Source organism: Octodon degus, unplaced genomic scaffold (genome assembly GCF_000260255.1).
Source record: "Octodon degus isolate 3935 unplaced genomic scaffold, OctDeg1.0 scaffold00064, whole genome shotgun sequence".
In the NCBI taxonomy this organism is placed as follows: domain Eukaryota; kingdom Metazoa; phylum Chordata; class Mammalia; order Rodentia; family Octodontidae; genus Octodon; species Octodon degus.
In genome coordinates this window covers 9,239,069-9,258,023 of record NW_004524640.1, presented here as the reverse complement: position 1 = coordinate 9,258,023, position 18,955 = coordinate 9,239,069, and the positions used below count along the sequence as shown (strand labels likewise).

At 52.4% G+C, this 18,955-nt stretch overlaps 1 protein-coding gene and 1 pseudogene across 1 annotated transcript in view; one reads left to right on the top strand and one right to left on the bottom strand.

Moving 5' to 3' along the window:
• Kctd17 (potassium channel tetramerization domain containing 17) overlaps positions 1-7,578 on the bottom strand; it is a 9,585-nt gene extending 2,007 nt beyond the window's left edge. The window contains exons 1-6 of the mRNA XM_023718943.1: positions 7,322-7,578; positions 6,201-6,309; positions 3,554-3,645; positions 2,852-2,947; positions 1,368-1,493; positions 7-93 (exon numbers count right to left, since the gene is read on the bottom strand). Of these exons, the coding sequence (XP_023574711.1) occupies positions 7-93; positions 1,368-1,493; positions 2,852-2,947; positions 3,554-3,645; positions 6,201-6,309; positions 7,322-7,531 (720 nt within the window). The 5' untranslated portion in view covers positions 7,532-7,578. The remainder of the gene's footprint in view (positions 1-6; positions 94-1,367; positions 1,494-2,851; positions 2,948-3,553; positions 3,646-6,200; positions 6,310-7,321) is intronic.
• A 10,562-nt stretch (positions 7,579-18,140) lies between these two features.
• On the top strand, positions 18,141-18,494 carry LOC105742650 (annotated as a pseudogene).
• Positions 18,495-18,955: the final 461 nt, after the last annotated feature.

The following is an 18,955-nucleotide window of genomic DNA, read 5'->3' as shown; positions in this document are numbered from 1 at the left end:
CTGGGCATCTGCCTCCACCTGCACCTGTGCCACCTGCACCTCCTCCACCTCCTCCTCCTGCCGCCGCTCCTCCTCCAGCTGCTCCTCCGCGCTCTGTGGCCGCCGGCGGACCCAGGGAAGAGAGAGTGGAGACACTAACAAGGGGTCCAGGGCAGCTGTCCCCAGGGACCCCAATCTCAGGCCAGAGCAGAGGGTAACACAAAGGGGACCCAGAGAGAGAGGGCTACAGCCACTGAAGCTAGGGAAGTCCTCACCAGCCCCTGGGAAGCTTGGGGAAGCGGCTAGCTGAGGCTGAGGCCAGAGGCCCCACTGGGACACTCTGGGTCAGCCTGGCTACTGTCACATGTGCAGGGAGGGGCGGGGGTGAGAGGTAGAGGAGGATTGGGTGGGAGGAGCTGGGTGTCCTAAAGGCCGCCTGGCACAGCCTTGCTTTGGGAGGTCAGATTCAGGATAGGAACTCAAGGGGACACAGGGCTGCACCAGCAGCAGCAGCAGCAGCAACATCTGGGGATACAGGAAGGCAGGGTGGTGGGCTGACCCTGCGGTCCTGCAAGGTAGTGCTGGGGGCTGGCCCCCATGGGAGTGGGGTGGACAGGGGACTCAGCAGGACGGGGCAGCAGACAGACAGACAGACAGGAAGCTGGACTTCCTGAGACTCCAGTATACAGGAACGGCTCCCCAGGAGCAACAGGCTCCCTGTTCCTGGCCTGGCTCTGGCCTGTTCTGCTGACCTGACCAGAGGCCCCGAGGCTTCCAGCCAGCTCAGGTCCAGGGAACAGGACCTGCTCCACCCCTGGTCCACATTCTGCTGCAGCCAGATGTCCCCTTAGGACAGCCCTGCCGGGCAGGATGGAAAGTCAGGGCCAGGTTCCCAAGGCTCTGGTGCCCTTCATGCAGAGCTCGCAAGGCGGAGGCCTGCGCAGCACTGGGCACAGTCACCGCCCCTTTGGAATCACCTATCTGTTTGGGAGCCCAGGGGGCCATGCCTGAGGCAACAGACACCCTGCACACTGCACAGAGGACTCACACAGGGGCCAAGAGGGGACAGGACTTGCTCTAGGTCATACAGTGTCGCCCCAGGCCCTGACTCCTAGTTCAGCTGCTCTGCTTCCTGCCACAACACCATGGCCAGCATGTGGCCCCAGTACCCTGACACTCAGCCCCCCTGGCTATGCCCTCAGCGCGGTCCTGTCTTATTGCTCCCCAGCCTGGGCCTGTGTAACTGCTGTGTGCAGACAGGACCATGTGCCATGGGATGGATGGCATGGGCTGTGACCATGGGGTTATGCGTATGCCGCAGGAGGGAGGAAGTGGCTGTGGATGGCAAGGGGGCGGGCAGGGCACGGGCTCGGGCAGCAGAGGCTCACCTTGGTCTTGCGGCTGGAGTCTGAGCTCAGGCCGTTAGGGGAGCTGTGCAGCTCCTTGGACACCACACACAGGAACTCTGCCTGGTCCTCGCTGCCATAGTTGTAGGAGGAGCCGATGCTCACTAGCTGGGGGCGGGGTGGGGACAGATGAGGCTGTGCATCCTCTTAGCCCTTCTCCTGCCCAGCTGCTCAGATGGCTCTCCCAGCTTCAGGGCACCTCCAGGAAGGCTGGAAGCCAGAGGTGACTCCCTGTCTCTCTCCCTCCCTCCTTTCCTGCGCCTTTCCTGGCCTGAGCCCAGCCACACCCATGGCAGCTCACATCTGCTTCCCTCCTGGCAGCAGTGGTGGGGTGGATGGCCAGGCCTTGGCCCAGAGGACCCGTGACCACAGGTCCTCCCCTGCTTGCTGTCTCTGAGGGCCGGGCCTCTGCCAGAGATAGCCGTCCCAGGGCCCTAGAATAGCCATGCTTTCACAGCCCTCCGGCTGAAGAGGTCCTGGCTCCTATCAGGTCCCACTGGGCTTTCAGGGACCCTCTTTCAGCAAGCAGAAAGGAAAATACCACCCTGCTAGTGACAGAGCTTGGAGAAGAGATGGCCTGGGAGGCCCTCAGCAAGGAAGACGCAGGGCTGGGGTCGGAGCCCAAGATCGCTCTGCATCCTCCTTGGGACCTCTAAGACCTGAATGCTGTACTTCTGGTAGTCTGAACAACACCAAGGCCAAGGGTGGCATCCTGCCCAGGCCCAGAACTCTACAGGTGCCTCTTCCAATATCCACAACGGACCCATGAAGGATGTACTATTAGCCCACAGCCCAGAGGAAGACCTAAGGCCCAGGTAGAGCTGCGATGTGACAGGTGGAGTTGCTGCAGCTGCAGAGGGGAATGAAGCCTCTGGCTCCAGGGCCAGGCAGCCCAGCCCTCGCTTTCCTCAGCTTCCCCAGCCAGGATCGCATGGTGGTAGGTAAGGGGCAGCGGAACCCTTCTCCTGAAAGGACAAGCCTGACTCTGGGCTCACTCTCTGGCTCTGCTCTTCTGGAAACCCCAGTGGTGGGACATCACTGTTTGTGTCCCTGGGACAGCTCTACTTGTGATGACAGCAAGCCTGCTAGTGAGAGCACCTGACCTGGGAGGCACCACAGGTCCCATACCGCCCTCTTTGGAAGCCTGTATGAGGCTTCCCTGATGTTAACAGGGCCACCCGCAGCGGCCTTGGGACTGTTCCTGTGGAGCACCCTACCTTGGTGGCCCTCGTCTCCTTGCATCTGGATGGTAACTTGGGGCTGGAGTCTTGCTTATGTAGGGGAGGACTCTGGGGCTCTGTCCTCTGTCCTCATCACTGCATGGGAGAGGCCTCACCTAACCTTGTTGCTTTGATGTCAGAAGTCCCCAGTGGGGCTGTGATGGGCACCCAGAGGCTGGGCTATAGGGAGGAAGAGGCCTCTGCCTCCCCCTTGGTTCCCCATGGTGCCCTGTGTCCCCAGCCTACCTGCTCGAAGCGCCAGCCATCAGACATGGTGGAGACCATCTGAGTGAGCTCCTCTTCCTGGCATTGCAGCACACGGTACACGTGCTTGGGTGGCACCTGTGGGGAGAAGGGTCACATGGAGTGCAGGTACTACCTCCCTAAACCCTAGGAGGGGGACAAGAGAGAAGGGAGGGAGCCATGCTCTGAGCTCCTACTAAATGCCAGACACTCAACATGCATGAGCTCATTTAATTCTTCAAGGGCCCTGTGCATTGTGGGAATTTTCACTTGGGCTCGGAAGGGTTCAGTTACTTATTCAAGGTTACCCATTTCAGGGGTGGCAGAACTGGAACTGGAACACAGGTGATAGAAGAGGGAGGGAGGGAGGGCAGAGTTTGGGAACATCTGGTCACCAGTTGAGCCTCCCCTCTTCAAACTGTGGGGCAGCGAGGTGGGTGGGGTGCCTCACACTCTGTACGGAGCCCTGCACCTCCCAGCGGGGTGGAGAATTCTACTCCCTCCCACAGACTGGTCTCTTGAAGAGATGGTTTGACAACTCTGGCACCTCTCTATTCCAAAGAAGGACACACAGCAAAAGGGGCAGAGGCAGGGACAGAGCCCTAGCACGCTGCTACCACTTTCCCCTCAAGATGCTCCACCTGCCCCAGCCTCCCTTCCTCTTTCCACCTGGCCTACTCCAGGCTGGATGACACGTGTCCTGACCTGTGTCACTGTGTAGTCCTTCTCCTCCATTCGGTCTTTGATGATGCGGATCAGAGGGCCGATGTTGTAGAACTCAGCCTCCTCCAGGACCCCTGGCAGGCACAGCAGCCACAGTCAGTCTTGCTGCCTGGCCCTATTTTCCTTTTGTTCCTTCTCTTCCCAAACCCACTTCCTGTTCTGGTCATGTGCCCTGGGGGGTGAGCTGCGCAGCCAGGGTCAGGCAAGAGGGAATACTTCCTGCTGGGGGCCCCACACTCCTCATGGAAGGGGGAAGCTGCTGCCCTGCATCTCCACAGTGATGAGCACAGTGACCTGGAAGCTGTGCTACCTGGGGTTGTCCAGCACTATGTGGGGGCTGGGTCTCTGAACCACAGTGGGGACAATCCGGGCCCAGAGTGCTACACTGTCTCATTTACTGGAGCATGCTAAGGGCCAGGCCCTGTACTCACAATGTGATGCTCTTTTTTTTTTTTTTTTTTTTAGGAACCGGGGATTGAACTCAGGCCCTTGTACTTGCCAGGCAAGCACTTATTCTAGTGAGCTATCTCCCCGGCCAATGCTCTTTTTTTTTTTGGTGGCTAGCTTAGCCTACCCTGGGGCAGGGCTGGCACAGCACTGCCAGGGATCAAACTGCGGTCCCAGTGCGCTTGCCTAAGCAGGCACCTTAGACTGCTGATCTTGCTGGCCCTAGAATGTGATGCTCTTTGCAACACTTAATTCTTAAAACCAGAGGTGGGTGTTTTCATCATCTCCCTGAACTGGGGAAGTGGCTGCTCGGAAAGGGAAAGTCTGCCCAAGGTCACAGAGCCAGTGGCTGCAGAAAAAGCACCAGGGCCATGGCCTTCAGACCCATGCCTTCCCACTACAGAGGCACAGTACTGCACAGTTTGCAGAGCCCCCTGGGCTCACCCTCTGCATGGGGAGAACATCAGTCCCTGTCCTATTTTACAGGGATGGTGCAAATCACCCCCCAGCACACACACAAAGGCAGGAGTTCCCTGTGTTCGACTTCTTACACCGCAGGACAGGTGACCTTCTGGTCCCTCTGGCTTCTGGGCTCCTGAGGCACATGGCCTATTTTGGACTGTTTGTGTTTCCCCAAAATTCATACATTGAAATCTAATGCCCAGTGTGATGGTACTAGGAGGGCACGGGCTTGTGGGAGACGAGGAGGTCATGAGGAAGGTGCCCTCGGTGGGGTCAGTGCCCTTGTGGGAAGTGGTCAGGCGGGCCTGATCCTAAGGGTGCTGGGAGAAAGAAAGTGCTGTGGTTTATAGGCCACCCAGCCTGTAGTACTTTGTGGTCACAGCCAGAATGGACTACTTCAGGGCCGCTTTCTGATCTCCTCTGCTTTGCAATACCATGTGACATCTTACATGCAGGGGGTAGTCAGTAAGTGCTGCTGCCTGAAGCAGGTGACAGAAGAGACATCTGGCCCTGCAGGGCCAGTGTGGTGGGTGTTGTTTCCCCATTTCACACACAGAGAGGCTGAGTAATATTTCTAGTCACACAGCTCACCAAGTCCCCTCTCAGATCTCCCACTTGCCTGCATGGGGACCTTGACCTGTCGGAAGGTGCTAGAAGTAGCAGGGCTCCGAGAACCTGTAAACAGGTGTTGGCTGTGACGCAACTGCAGCATTCACTTCCCCTCCCAGGGGATCTGCTCTGGGCCCTGGCCACGCCCGTAGCACCTGGGCTCCCACAGGGGCTGCTGCTAGGGCTCAGTGGAGCTGGGCTATACATGTACTCAGTGCTGAAGCCCTGACCTACGGGAGAGTCACCTGGCCCCCGAGGGTCAGGGAAGGGAGAGCATGGCCCAGGGTGGGGAAGGCTAAGGTGGGCTGTGTCAATATCCTCGGTGGCACTGGACTCAGGATGTCTAAGACCAATATGAGTGCTCCAGAATGCAGGCCACTGCCCCATTTTAGAGCCACCAGTGGAGATTCAGAGAAAAGTGATGTGTCCTAACTGGCCGTGCTGGATCAGCTGACCAGATACACGCTGTGCTCTGGAGAAAGTTGACTCAGCACTGACTGTAGTCCTGGGCCCTGCCTGGGCTATGTTAAGGGACTGTTCTCCTGCCACGGCTTCCCCACTGTGTGGTAGGCCCAGATGTGGGCACAGCAGCCTTGCCAGAGCGGAAGCCCTCATAGAGAGCACCCCCCCTCCCCGCCTCCACCCACAACCAGTGCAGTGTGCAGAGGGTGCCAGATTGGGGAGGAGGTACCCGCTCCACCCACCTGCTGCCTGCCAGCCCTTGCCAGGCAGCATCTGAGACACTGGATCACCCAGAGAAAGAAGGCTGAGCCTTCCCTATGCCCAACTCCACCCATGGCCTAGCCCTGCTTCTGGGTGTGACCATCTATCTACACCTGGCTTCCCAGGATGCCAGAGAGAAAGGGCATCTCTGCCCTTAACAGAGGTCCTAGGGTATCACTGGCCTCCTCTGTCCCTTAGGCACGTCTCTGTCAACTTCCCTGACAGCATTCATTCAGTGAAAGCTTGGCACAGACCCTGAGAATCAACCCTGCCCACACGGGAGAAAGCAGACATCCAACCTGGCTGGGAGAAATGGCTCTAGGCCTCAGCAGGCTGCAGAGGCAGCGCAAGGATGTGGGCCCCAGGCCAGCCCTCTGGACCAACTCACCCTCCTCCGCCATGTCCTTGTCCAGTACCAGCTTGCCATGTCGGAGGAAGTTCAGGATGGGCCCAAAGTAGGTGGGGTCACGGTCGATGAGGTAGGCCCCAGTCTCATCCTAGGGAGAGGAGGGCATAGGTAGTAAAAGAAATCTGAGCCCACCCTGACCCCTCCAGCCAACCTCTATAAGAATGCTCTCAGGACATCCACCAAGGGACTCCTGGGAGGGAGGAGTCAGAGGGAGTATGGTGCAATAAGGCCCTGGAGTCAGATGGGCCTGAGTTCAAACCCTACCGCTGCCATTTCCTGACTCTGGGCCAACAATGTATCCTGTTGGAACTTCTCTCCCCATAATTAGAAGTCACCGCGGACATTCACTGAGGAGCAGCATATGGCCCAGCATAGAGTGCCTGGAGGGTTCCCTAAGGCCAGTACTACTGTCCACCACATCCCTGGTCTTCCCGGGGTGTTTACAAGTTTCCAAAGGAGCCCCGCTCTGATTGGAGACTGGCAGCATGCAGGGAGGTAGGGCAGGGATCTGCTGCATAACTTGGCTACACCAGGAGATGAGGGACTTGCCCAAGGTCACAGCTTATACAGGAGAGACGGCGAGCCTTTGAAATCATCTCCAGAGCAACCCCTTGGGTTACAGAGGAGGCTGAACCTGGAGGACGGAGGGGCTCCACCCAAGGTCGTGCAGGTGACCAGAGCAGGATGGCTGCTGCCCTGAAATCGAGTCTGGTGGGCCTGTGCTTCTCCCAGGTTAAGCGCCGTGCAGAAGACACCCAGTACCTCTACCGGTTTCCCTCACCCCACCACTCCGCACACCCCGAAGAGCAGGACGGAGGCCCCTTAAACTCTCCGGAGTAGGGGTCCTGTTTGGGAAGCGGGTCCAGATGGGGCAGCCTGCAAGCTCCAAAGGGTCGCGGCCTGCGTTGCCCCGTTGCCACGGCAATGGGCACACTCCAGGCTCCACTCCCTCTCCCTCCTCCAGCCAGTTCTTCCCGCCTCCGGCTCCCAGGAAACAACCTAGCTGGGCCCCAGGCTGCGGGCGGCCGCAGTGGCCAGGCCGGGCGGGACAGCGCCGCTTCAGGAGCCGCTTCTCCCGGTCGCCGCCTCCGCGCGCTCACCCGATCCGACTGCAGCTCTTCCCCCTGGCACAAGCGGCTGAGAAAGGACTTCTGCTCCCGGCACAGCGTCTGCCGGGTGGTTAGGAACACTGTGCCCCCGACGTTGAGCCGCACCCATTTGCCCCAGCCGCCTGCGGCGCGGCCGCCCGTTCCAGCCGGCCGCGCTGGCTCCCCAGCCTCCATCCTCATCGCCCGCCTCGGCGTCTGCATCCTCGGCTCGGCGCCGCGGACGGTGCGCGCCGGGCATGCCGGGAGCTGTAGTCCGCGCGCATGTAGGGCCACGCCCACCACGTCGCCACGCCCACCCACTGCTCCCTCGTCTCCTGCTCCCGCCATCCCTGCAGCCCCGCCCACTTCATCCCTGGCTTTTCCATTCCCACGCCCACCGCCCCCGCCACTCCCCACTCCACGCCTCCTTTTCCTCCCCCCACCCCGTCTGGCGGATCCAGGCACCTGCGCGTTCCAAAAAGCTCGTTGGCTGCTTCCTTTGTTTGGGCAAGGTCAGTCATGTTCCCAGACACATAAAAATGAGTCACATCCCAAGCCAGCAATCCCACCGCTTGTCCTGCGCCGTCGCTTCTCGGCTTTTTGGCCGAGCTCAAGTGTTCTTTCTTTGTGCGGTTCAGCCTCAGTGGGAATAGACTTCTCACAGCGATTCATGTAACATTTACCTCGATCTGTTTGATAATAAGTGTTCGCGTGTGCTCTGCGGTGCTGGGGCACGAACCAGGCCAAGGAGTTGCTGTCACTGGGCTGCACCCCCGGCCAGCTCTGAAAGTGTTCTCGGGGCCAGTGCATGTGCAGGGTCGCAGGGCAGGGAGAAGGAGGATTCCTTCCCCACAGTTCTTTGACGACCGAAGAACAGTGCGGGCTGGAGAGCACAGGCAGCTGTCCTCAGCCTTGGGAGCACAGGGGACTTCCAAAGCGTGAAAATCCCGGAAAAAGCCCGGGGAGGAGAGATGGAGGTGGGTACCGGGCAGCACGGGTCAAGCTGGGGGAGAGGAAGGAGCTGGTTCGAGACCCAGAAGGCGGGGCCTGTGTGGAGCAGACCCCGCCCACCTGGTCCATTTCCCGCGTAGGGGCGGGATCTGCCGCAAGACCTGAGGGCTCGGGGTGGCGTTTTTGGGACTGATGTTCAAGGTGGATGGCGGGGGTTGGGGCACAGCTGGAGGTAGGAAGGGGGAAATGGGGCACTCCATGTGCCCCTCTATCTGCCCCTCCTCCTTTCTCCCACTCCACGGTTATTTTGCCTTATCCGAGGATCTTTGAACTTCTCGGGGATAACACCGACCCTGCAGCACTGGCTCGCAGGATCCTGAGTACTTGATCTAGGGCCGATGAGGGCAAAAGACCAAGATCCCTGGCTGCTTTCTTTCTTCTCACTACACTTCTGTGTGTGTGTGTGTGTGTGTGTGCACTTGTGTGTGTGTGTGTGTGTGTGTGTGTGTGCGTGCTTTATGTGGTACTGGGGATTGACCCCAAGGCATTTGCCCTGAACTACCTACGTCCCCAGCCCTTTTAAAATTTTTCATTTTCGAGACAAGACCTTGCTAAGCTAGCAAGTTGTCCAGGCTGGGCTTGAGCTTGCAGTCCTCCTGCTTCAGCCTCCCAGAGTGCTGGGCTACTCCACCATGCTCAGCCTGTTTTATTTCACTGCTGTTTCCCTGGGCCAATGCATCATGGCCAATACCATGAACATTCAGTAACGACAAGTGTGCCACCTCCTTCCTGCCTCAGGCTGTGTGTCAGGCATTCTGTTACAACCCCAGCAGTGCTGGAGCAGCAACGTCACCACCGAGGACTATGCCTAGGCTGGGCGATACCTGCCGTCAGCTCCCGTCCTCACTGCAGCGTGCATCTCCCTTCCGCCTTACTGATGTGAGTCAGGGCTCAGAGGCCGAGCTGTCCTAGGCTGTGCTGGAGAGGACCCAGAGAGCACAGCTGGCCCCACGGCCTCATTGGCCTTGAAGCCAAAGCCCGAAGCCATTGTTTTCTCCTGCCCCCTGCATCCCACAGCGCGTAGCCCTAGGGGCTCTGATACCATGCTTTAGATGAGGAAGCCATGGTCCAAGGCAGACCTATCTCAGCCCTCCATAGGGCTGGGCACTCTCATGCCTCAGAGCTGGCCTTGTGGCCGAAGTCCTGGAGTTATTTGACAGAAGCTGGCCCAGAGGGAGGCTTGTCTGGGACTCCTTCCTTCCTCTGAGCCTCTGTCCCTGCATTGGATACAACACAGCCCTCAGTAGGCTCCTCAGTCTCCCCAGGTTTGGTGGAAAATCGTGGGGGCTAGGAGGTGGAGGGCCTGACCCACTTGTGTGTGGAAACGACCCCTCCCTTCCTCTGTCCTGTAGCCAGGTCACTTCATATACTTTTTTTTTTTTTTTTTGCATATGCTCCATTTAGAAGATACTGAGGAAAACTCTAACCATTCCTGGGGTGAGTGTTGAGTTGGAAAAGTCTACCCCAACACAGTAGACTGTCCCTTATTGTCCCCTCCCTTCTGGATAGGCTGGAAAGTGGGATGGGACAGAGATGGCTCTCAGAGGGGAATGGCAGCCTGGCTTTGCGGCTTCATAGCTGAATGACTGCAGAAAAGTCACACTCCCTCCTGGAACCTGTTTCCTCACTGGGAAATTAAACTGCGCTGTGTTTCCGTGGTTGCAGTGAGGGGGTCAGGTGCCATCACAGGAAGCCGGGTTTGCCGTCTGCGCAAAGCACAGTGAATACGGGCTTCTGTGAAGCCCAGTATTCCCTGCTGCCCCATCCTGCTCAGTGTCTGAGTCACGGGCTGCTCGCTGGGTGAACCAGATTATCCTTTCCTTCCTATTTGGGGTCAAGGGGAAGCAGGGGAGAAAGACCGCCCCAAATGACCTGTGTTCCAGGACTGAGTGGATGCTATCTCTTCATGCTGAGCCTACATGACCTAAAGCCACCCGCATGTCACTCCTCAATAGAACGGAAAGAACAGAACAAAACATACCTGGGATTCTCATCTGGGTGCACCTTGGGGTGTCCCGCTGTGAACCCTCTCTTCCTCTCAGCAGCATTTCCATATCTGAGTGGCTTATGTCACCTCTGCTGGCAGTTCCACGACTAACATGTCACTCATCCAGGCTGGCGTTTGGCATTCAGTTCTCTTCCCCAGGTTTGAGATGTCAGAACATTCGCCCCCACTGCTAGTTTGGGTCTTCCTGCAAATCCTGTCCTGGTATTGCCTGGGGTGTGGGGAGGGGCAGTAGTTCTACCAGTGAGCTTTGAGGCGGGGTGCTGGTTTGACATCTTTGGGTCACCTGAGGAGAGAAAGGGGTGGATTCAGGCAAAATAGTTACATCTATTCTGCCAGAAATAGCCTTGCTAAGAGCAAGCTCTGGAAGACAGCAGCCCAGGGTTTGACTCTGCCCCCAGCACCCCGACCCATGGTTTGCTAGATATGCAATCTCTTCAAACCTCACGTAAGCCATTTGCAATGTTGAAATCACAGCGCTGTTACATACAGCATTCATCGTCTACTGTGGCTGAGCAGCGGCTGTGTGCTCAGTTCTGGACCCGAGCTGCAGGCTTGGCGTAGCTGCAGGTGGTCCCGTGGACTCGAAAGTTTGTATCGCCGAAGTCGCCATGCCTTCACTTAGCTTCACCACCAGGGGGCGCACCAGCCATCCCGTGTCCAGCGCACAAGCAGCAGCCCCTGCCGCCCACCTGCTCTCCAGGGTTGTCTGGGTGGGTGGGGGTCTCTTCTGGCAAGCTCAGCTCTGGGGGTGATACCTTGACAGCTGGCCCGCCTCTTACCAGCTCTACCCTCCCAGCATCGCATCGACCCTAGTGGATGCGGTTCCATGGTTACTTAAAAAATTAAGAAAGGACACATTGGCCAAGCAATGGCCGTGACTCATCCACATGGCTGACACTGACAAAGGTTCTACAATCTGAGGTACAGGATCTCAGGATAAATCCTGAGGGGATTTCACTGACCTTATCAGACCCAAAAGCTACAACTCTTGTTGCATAAGTCTTGCTTTATCTTGGTCTTAACCATCCAGCAGAAAAGTATAAAAACGAAGTATAAGAAGTAAAGCCATGCTGTTATGTTGAGCTTTAGGGGACTCAGGTCAACAGTTTCTGACATTGCCAGTGAAGCGGAAGACCTAATATTATTATAGACTACTGGACTCTTTTAGATTATTTTGCTGAGTTAACATACCTATAATATTCAAATAACGGAACTAAACAAAAAAAGGGGATACAGATGAATGTCCATTTTGTATCTGTGTATTCAAAATGGTTAGGATAGATATATAGTTGCATTCTCTTAATGAATAGAGGGATTTGTTCTAATAGTGTTTGTAAATAGGATATCATGTCTGCATCTTGTACTATGAATAACCAATATGAACACGAATGTATGCAATGTGTTAATTATTGAAACTGTCCTACCAATTTGGTTTGAAACTGTCTCATTGCTATTTGTTTCTCACCAAAATTATGGGAAAAAAAATTAAGAAAGGACTGGCGATGTCATTTAGTGTGAAGACCCCGGGTTCAATCCTCAATACCACTAAAAATAAATGAATAAATTAATAATAATAATTTCAGGCATAGAGAAAAGTTGGAAAAATAGTTCAAAAATTTTTTACACTTTACTGTTTACACTTTACTGCTCTTGTTTCTTCATTCTTTCTCCTTGAAACTTTCTTGTGTCTCTGAACTGTTTGTGAGTAAACTGCAGAGTTAATGAGCTTTCATTCCCAAACTCTTCCACGTGGTTTCCTGGAAACAAGAACATCCTGTTCTCCTGCCGCAGTGCAAAGCCAGGAAGTTTAACATCATCGATGAAGTATCTTTAACTTATCTATAGATGTCTTCAAACCCCCGTTTGTCTTGTTCATGTCGTTCAGAGCACAAGAAAGAAATGCTAAGAGCAGCTGGGATCCCATCCAGGAGGTACAGCACTTGAGTGGCCACCCTCTCTCTGTTTAGCCTCCTTTAATGTGCAACCATCTCTCTGCTCCTTTTGAAAGCTTCTAGGCCATCTCCCTGGTAGAATGACCTTCACCGTGGGACCATTGGATTCACTCTGTGAGTTGTTGGCAACAACGTAGCAGAGAGATGCTCTGACTGTCTCTCAGCATCACACCAGGCGGTAGCTGGTATCACTGTGTCCTGTCACTGTAGAGAGTGATGCCGCTCCCTGTTAAGCCAACATCCTCCACTTTCTGAGCTGCAGTTGCTCTTTGCCCCTTTGAATTCATCAGTACCTCATGGGGAGAGATGGTGAAATTGTGTTAACATTCTGTGTCTCATCAAACTGATTGAGCTCATCAATAATTTTTGTATTCATTAATTATTCTTCTCTGAAATAGGCTCTGCTTTGATGCTTGCCAAATTGTGGTGTTCTGATTGCATCAGCCCTTCTCCATGTATTAGGAGGTGATCCACAGGAAGCAGAAATTTTTCTTTCGTTTCTGTACACACTCATTTGTTTATATCAATACAGACCACTAACTTCTTATTTTATTCTGGGTTATAATCTGTTTCTAATGTTATTTATTTTGGTGTTCAGATTATCTATGATTTAGTCAAATCCACTTAGCTGTTTTGGTATCTGTCTCAGTTACTTTTCTCTCATTGCTGGGACAAAATACCAGGCACCCAGAATTAAGGAAGGAAAGCTTTATTTAGCTCACAGTTAGTGGAGGGTTTAGTCCATACTCGGCTGGCACATGGCAGAGGACAGCGCTGTGTTCAGGCTCTCCACCCCAGGGTGGGTCTAGCACTCACCCATGATCCCCACATTGGATCATGAGTTCATCACAAACTCTAGAAGCTCTCCCATGATTGCATGAGGCTTTAGAGGGACACCTAACCACAAATCATAACAGTATCCATTTTTTAAAAAATAAATAAAACACAATTTTTTAAATGGTGGTAAAATGCCCATAATATTAAATTTGCCATCTGCTCCATTCTTTAGCTGCAGTTCACAGCATTAAGCTCATTGGCACTGCTGTGGCCCCATCGCCGCCAGCCTCCACAGAACTCCTTGCCTTGCAAAACTGAAGCTCTTCATCTGTTACACAATAACTTGCCATCACCTGCTGGGGAATCTGGCTAAGATTGGAAACTGCCTGTGGGAGGGGTATGGCCAGGGATGAAATGACAGACAGAGGAGTAATGCATGAAAAGGGGGCTGGGAGGTCAGTGCCTCAGGATGAGCAGAGACGAAGCCCTCTTGGGCTGGCCCGCTACTGATGGAGCCTGCCCTCACATTTGCAGAGGGAGGGCAGTGTACTTCTCCTGGACCTGGGTGATGATTGCTGTGGGCTAGTAGATAGGACAAAGTATTCTCGCAAGGGTGAGATGGGGCCAATAGGGAAACTGCTTCTTCCCCAGAAAAAATTTTTTACTGCTGCTACTACCTGGCTTTGAAGGTCCTTGTCATCCTCAGCAGGTCTTATTGTGCCCTGTGAATGCCTGTCACAGCATCACGAGCTATAGGCCCTCAGCTGGGACTAAGACAGCAGGAAGTGTCCAAGTTGTGACTTACAGGGAAGGGCATAGATGGCCTGGGACATCCTCTGGACTCCATTTATAATCTGTGGTCCCTACCATTTCCCCTTTCTGTTTATTTGATGGCAGAAACTGAACCAGAGTGAGCCGAAGCCCCAGAGCTCATTGGCACCCATGGCTTTGAGCTCCTCTGCAGCAGGCTAAGAATAGAACCAGAAGAAACAAAACAAATCACTACAAGTATAGCAACATAAAATGAGAAACAAGCCTTGGGATATTTAAAAGGATTCAGCTGGTTGAGGGCATTAGAAAATTTATTCTGCTTCTGCATTTGTTCATCAAGACTGTAAGTTTTGTTGAAGCATAAACCATACTCCTTTTTGTGACGCATCTAGGTCCAGACGCTTGTAATTTGATGTATGGCCCCTGGAATGTTGTCTAATGTGTTCCCAGGGGTGAGCAGACCCATTGTAGGACAGGGGAGTTATATAAAACTGGTGACATCACAGTGACACTTGAAGCTTTGTTATGTCTCTAGGCTTTCAGTTTGATCTACTATGCAAAGAACTGAGGTCTCTAGCATGCTTACTTGTGATTGGAGCTTGGTATCTATTGTGTGCTGTGTCTTCCAAGCCTTGTCTGTTGCTTCGGTCCAGTTGTCTAGGAAGTGAGCTGTCTGGATGGAGTGAACAAGAGCAACAGAAGAGACAAGCCCTTTAGGGGTCAGCGGTGCGACAGAGGCCATCGCAGCAGCTGTCAGCCCTTTGCTCATCAGCTGTATGTACAAGATGATCCACTGCGGGCTGCCAAAGACATGGCACTGGAGTGCGAGACTAAGGCTTGGTGGGATCCACCAACATCCGCACTCCTGCCCCATGTCTCAGGGCTGTTGAACGTGATTGCTAATATCTCCTGCTTGAATGCAATGACTTAAGGTGCATTTGGTACACTAAGGGAGCTTTCACCCCAGGCTCCAGTTCCATAAGGAAAACTTAGGGTTGGAAATACATGTTGGAGTTCTTTGGGTGCCACATCATTTAGCCAGCACAGTAACAGCATCCTTAGTGGTATGTGTGTGGTGCCTCAGTCATTTTCCACCACAATAGAGGGCTGGCAAGTTCCCCAACAGTAGTTTGTCTAGGCCCACACCTGCCACTGATGGAGGCATGTGGAATTGGTGTGCTCTATCCTGCACCCTCCCAGATAAATTCCCTTCAGGGAGGGTCTGTGTGGCTTTCATGTAATCCATTCCTATAATGTCGCATGCCAGTCAGAAACATTGTTAGCTCTTCATTGTAGGGATCCCCTAGGCCCCCAATCAACAAAACTATGTTGACCCATAGACATTTTGTCACCTTTTTCTCTTGCAAATGCCTCAAAGAGGAGGGGCACTTTTTGTACAGAGAGGGCCATTAGGGGCAAAGGAGTAGAACTCTTCACCCATTACATGAGTTGAATCAAGGATTAAAAGGATTAATTGGTCATGATTATGTATCAGCCACTTTTGGGCACCAACCGAAAGGCAATAATTGGGCTATATTGTCCTACGCAGTGGAGGGTAAGTGAAATGACAGGTAGAATTTATCGCAGTCTTATCCTACATCTCTAATAATGACAAAGACCAGGTACCCAATCAACCTAGCCACTGTAAATGTTTGACATGATAGATTTCAGGAGGAGAGTCAGCCCAAGTAATGGGTGATCAGGGGCAGACCTGGCGCTTGTACCCAATGTTCTTGTCCCATCACAGGGGTTATACATAGAGTTCAGGCCATAAAGCCATTATAGCAATGAACATATTTTGGTACAACCACAGTCTTGTTGCTGTCCCCCCTCCATGCTCACACGTTCCTGGGTGGCAGCCACACTGTGGCTCCATCATGTCTTCACACACAAGCTTCCCCTCCACCCCATGTCTAGCAGCAAGGGATCTTCCCAGGTGCCTGTTCGGTTATCTTTCTGTAACACTTGGACGTGAGGAGAGCTGGAAAAAGAAGCAGGCTGCAGTGCAGCTCAGCAGGAGGGTACCTACTTTCTGTGCACAGATATAAAAAATTTAAAGTAAAGCAGCAAGCCCTAATTGTGCTTTGGGGGGCAACCGCACACCCCCTTTCTGTTTATTTAGTAGAGTTTGAAGGAATAGGTGTGCTGTCTCTAATCCTTTAGGACTGTAAGGAATTCCTGTTGATGGGTTTATTATGCCAGAGCTGAAAAGAACAAGAGAAGGCCCTAGTTATATAAGAAGGCCCATTATCAGCTTCTGTGGTATGGGGAACTCTCATAGCTGGGAAGGCAGATAAGCAACGATGTATACATGTCCCCCTTCTCTCCTGTATGGCAAGTGACAGATCACATGAGAATGAGTATCTATTGAAACGCAAACATAATGTAATTGGTGAAAGGAGGGGAGATGGGTAACGTCCATTCGCCAAATTTAATTTTGGTTAAGTCCTTGGGGATTGCTGTCCTCAGAGGGGAACAAGTCCAGGAATTCTTTGGCAAGCAGGGTGGGATAGTGCAATCTTTCTATCTAATGATTATAACTGAAATTTTTTAATTAAAACTTTTGATGATGGTGAGGTGGCATTGTCTGACCAAATCAAAGGGGTCCTCATATGCTATTAAAAGATCAGCCTGTTGGGACCATGGAGTTGGCTTGATGGTCTAAGCGCCTGCCTTGGCAAGCGTTAGGACCTGGGTTTTATCACCGGTACCACATGCTGCACTGGCCCCACCCTGTGTGCACAAGCTGGCCACCAAGACTGGACGCGGTGGCACATACCTGCGCTGGGGATGCTGAGACGGGAGGATCACTATGAGTCCGAGCTGTGTGGTGAGACCTTATACCAAATACATAAAAAGAAAAGAAAAGAAAATCAGCCTGTTGATTACCAAGAACAAATGGTCCTGGTAGATTGGAATGTGGTCTAATATGTCCAATATAAAGTGGGGAGCAGAGTGATTTTGAATTGCTCATTGTAGTCCAAGAAATATGTTAAATAATGGGGATTCTAGAGTAGCTTCCGGGTGGCACTGTCTAGCCTTTGAGTAAGAAACACTGCACAGGCAGACTCACTAATGATGTTCATAGGGGTTTAACTAGTTAATTCTATAACATCAAGAATAGCAGTGATTTTTATTTTATTTACTGATTTATTTATTATGCATTTTGGTACAGGGTCTACAGGGACTACAGGGTCTCACTAGGTAGATCGGACTTGCGGTGATCCCCCTGTTTTCAGCCTCGTAAGTGCTGGGATTACAGGTGCACATCACCACACCCAGGCTCAATCAGCCTTGAAGTGCGCCCCCGGGGTGGGCTGGCACAGCACACTGGGGAACACGGGCCTCTGCATGCTGAGCCATCTAGCTGGCCCCAAGAATAGCAGTGAGTTTTAACTGTGGAGCTGTAAACTCTGAGGTCAAAACGACACGGTGGAAGCCCTTGCTCCAGTCAGCTGCTTCTCCTTTTCAGGAGCTGTCTAAAGTTGAGTTGGCTTTAATTGTGTAAGTTTGGTATGATATATGGATGTTTTGAGAAGAACTGAAAAATAGGACCGTTAGAAAATGATGATCAGTTTGCCCTCTAAAACCAGGGAAGGCAGCTTGCTAATAGATCACTTGCTGTAATACGATAGACCTTTGAGATAAATCTATAGGCAGTACGATTATAGATGGATCAACAGCAAACAACCAACAGGAGCAGGTCCTTCCCGAGCCAACAATTTCAGCAATCTGTTCAGCATATTACTGTAAGGGCTTTATCAATTGATTAGAAAGGTATAACCCTTTAATTAGAAACAGTTGTGAATCATAAAATTGACCCAAAAATCCAGTAGGAAAATGAGGAGTATTTAAAATGTCTAAGACGAGGCATTGATTACCATTGATAGAACACACTTGCTATTCTTGTGATATTTTCTCCACTAATTGTAATTCTTTCTGTGCTTCAAGTGCTAGTTATTGTGCAGAGTTGATGTGAGAGTCTCCTTTCAAAGTATCATAAAGATATTTTAATTTGATAAGTGGCTGCCCAGTTTAGGACAGATCCATGTTTCCTAGAAACTTTTGGAAATCATTTAAAGTGGACAGCTGATCTTGTCTTACTTTAATTGTTTGAGGTCTCACCACCTTCTCAGTCAGTAAAGTTCCTCAATAATAAGAAGGGCAGGAAGTCTGTACCTTACTAGGACCTGGGCAAAGGCCAAAAGCCTTTCAATGCCTTTTCTCCAAGGCAATCAAGTCATATACCTGAGATTCAGAATCAGTTACTACTCCTCTTCTGGGTACAGTGCCTAGATTTTAGGCTTTCACAATGGTCCAGCGCCTGACTTACCGTCGTAGGCTTTCCTGCAACACTGCCTCTAACAAAATTCGGCTGTCCCAAGCCCCAGGGAATAGAATTGTTTACCTCTATACCAAGAAGGTTAGGAAGGCCCCCAAATCTGCATGTGGTGTGTGCCTGAGCAGACTTTGAGGGATTCGAGCTCTGCAGCCTAAAGTTCTTATGAGATTGTCTAAAATGAAGAAGCACGTCAGCAGGGCTTGCGGTGGCTCCGTGTGTGCCAAGTGTGTCCACAACAGGATCAAGCGCGCTTTCCTTATTGAAGAGAAGAAAATCATGGTGAAAGTGTTGAAGGCCCAAGCATAGAGTCAGAAGGCTAAATGAAACATGAAGCTGTTGCTGTAATAAAAGATGGAAAGGCAAAAAAAAATAAAAATAAAAAATAGAATCAGTTGCTAATAAATCGCTGCTTCTGTAATGGACACTATGCGCTCGAGGAACTGGTTCGCTGGCATTTTGCGGGGCTTGTTCTGCATGGGTTGTCACAAGGCAGGGCTGTTTCTCATCTCTTGGGGCAGAATTGCCCACCAACACCTTTTCATAGATTCCTTAAAATTTGCACTAGGTATAGAGAAACGAGCTTCTGAGGATCAGAAGGATGCAAAGAATTGTAAAGCAGCAATCCTTCAGATCTGTGACGATGGGTCCACTGCCTGGGCACAGCAGCGGGGGACGGAAGCCCTGACTGCAAGGCCCCATCAGCTGCAAACAAGCATTCACTGCTCTCTGATCCTGCAGCAGTCTCCACTGACCGGACTTTTTAGGGAATAACAAACCCAGCAGTA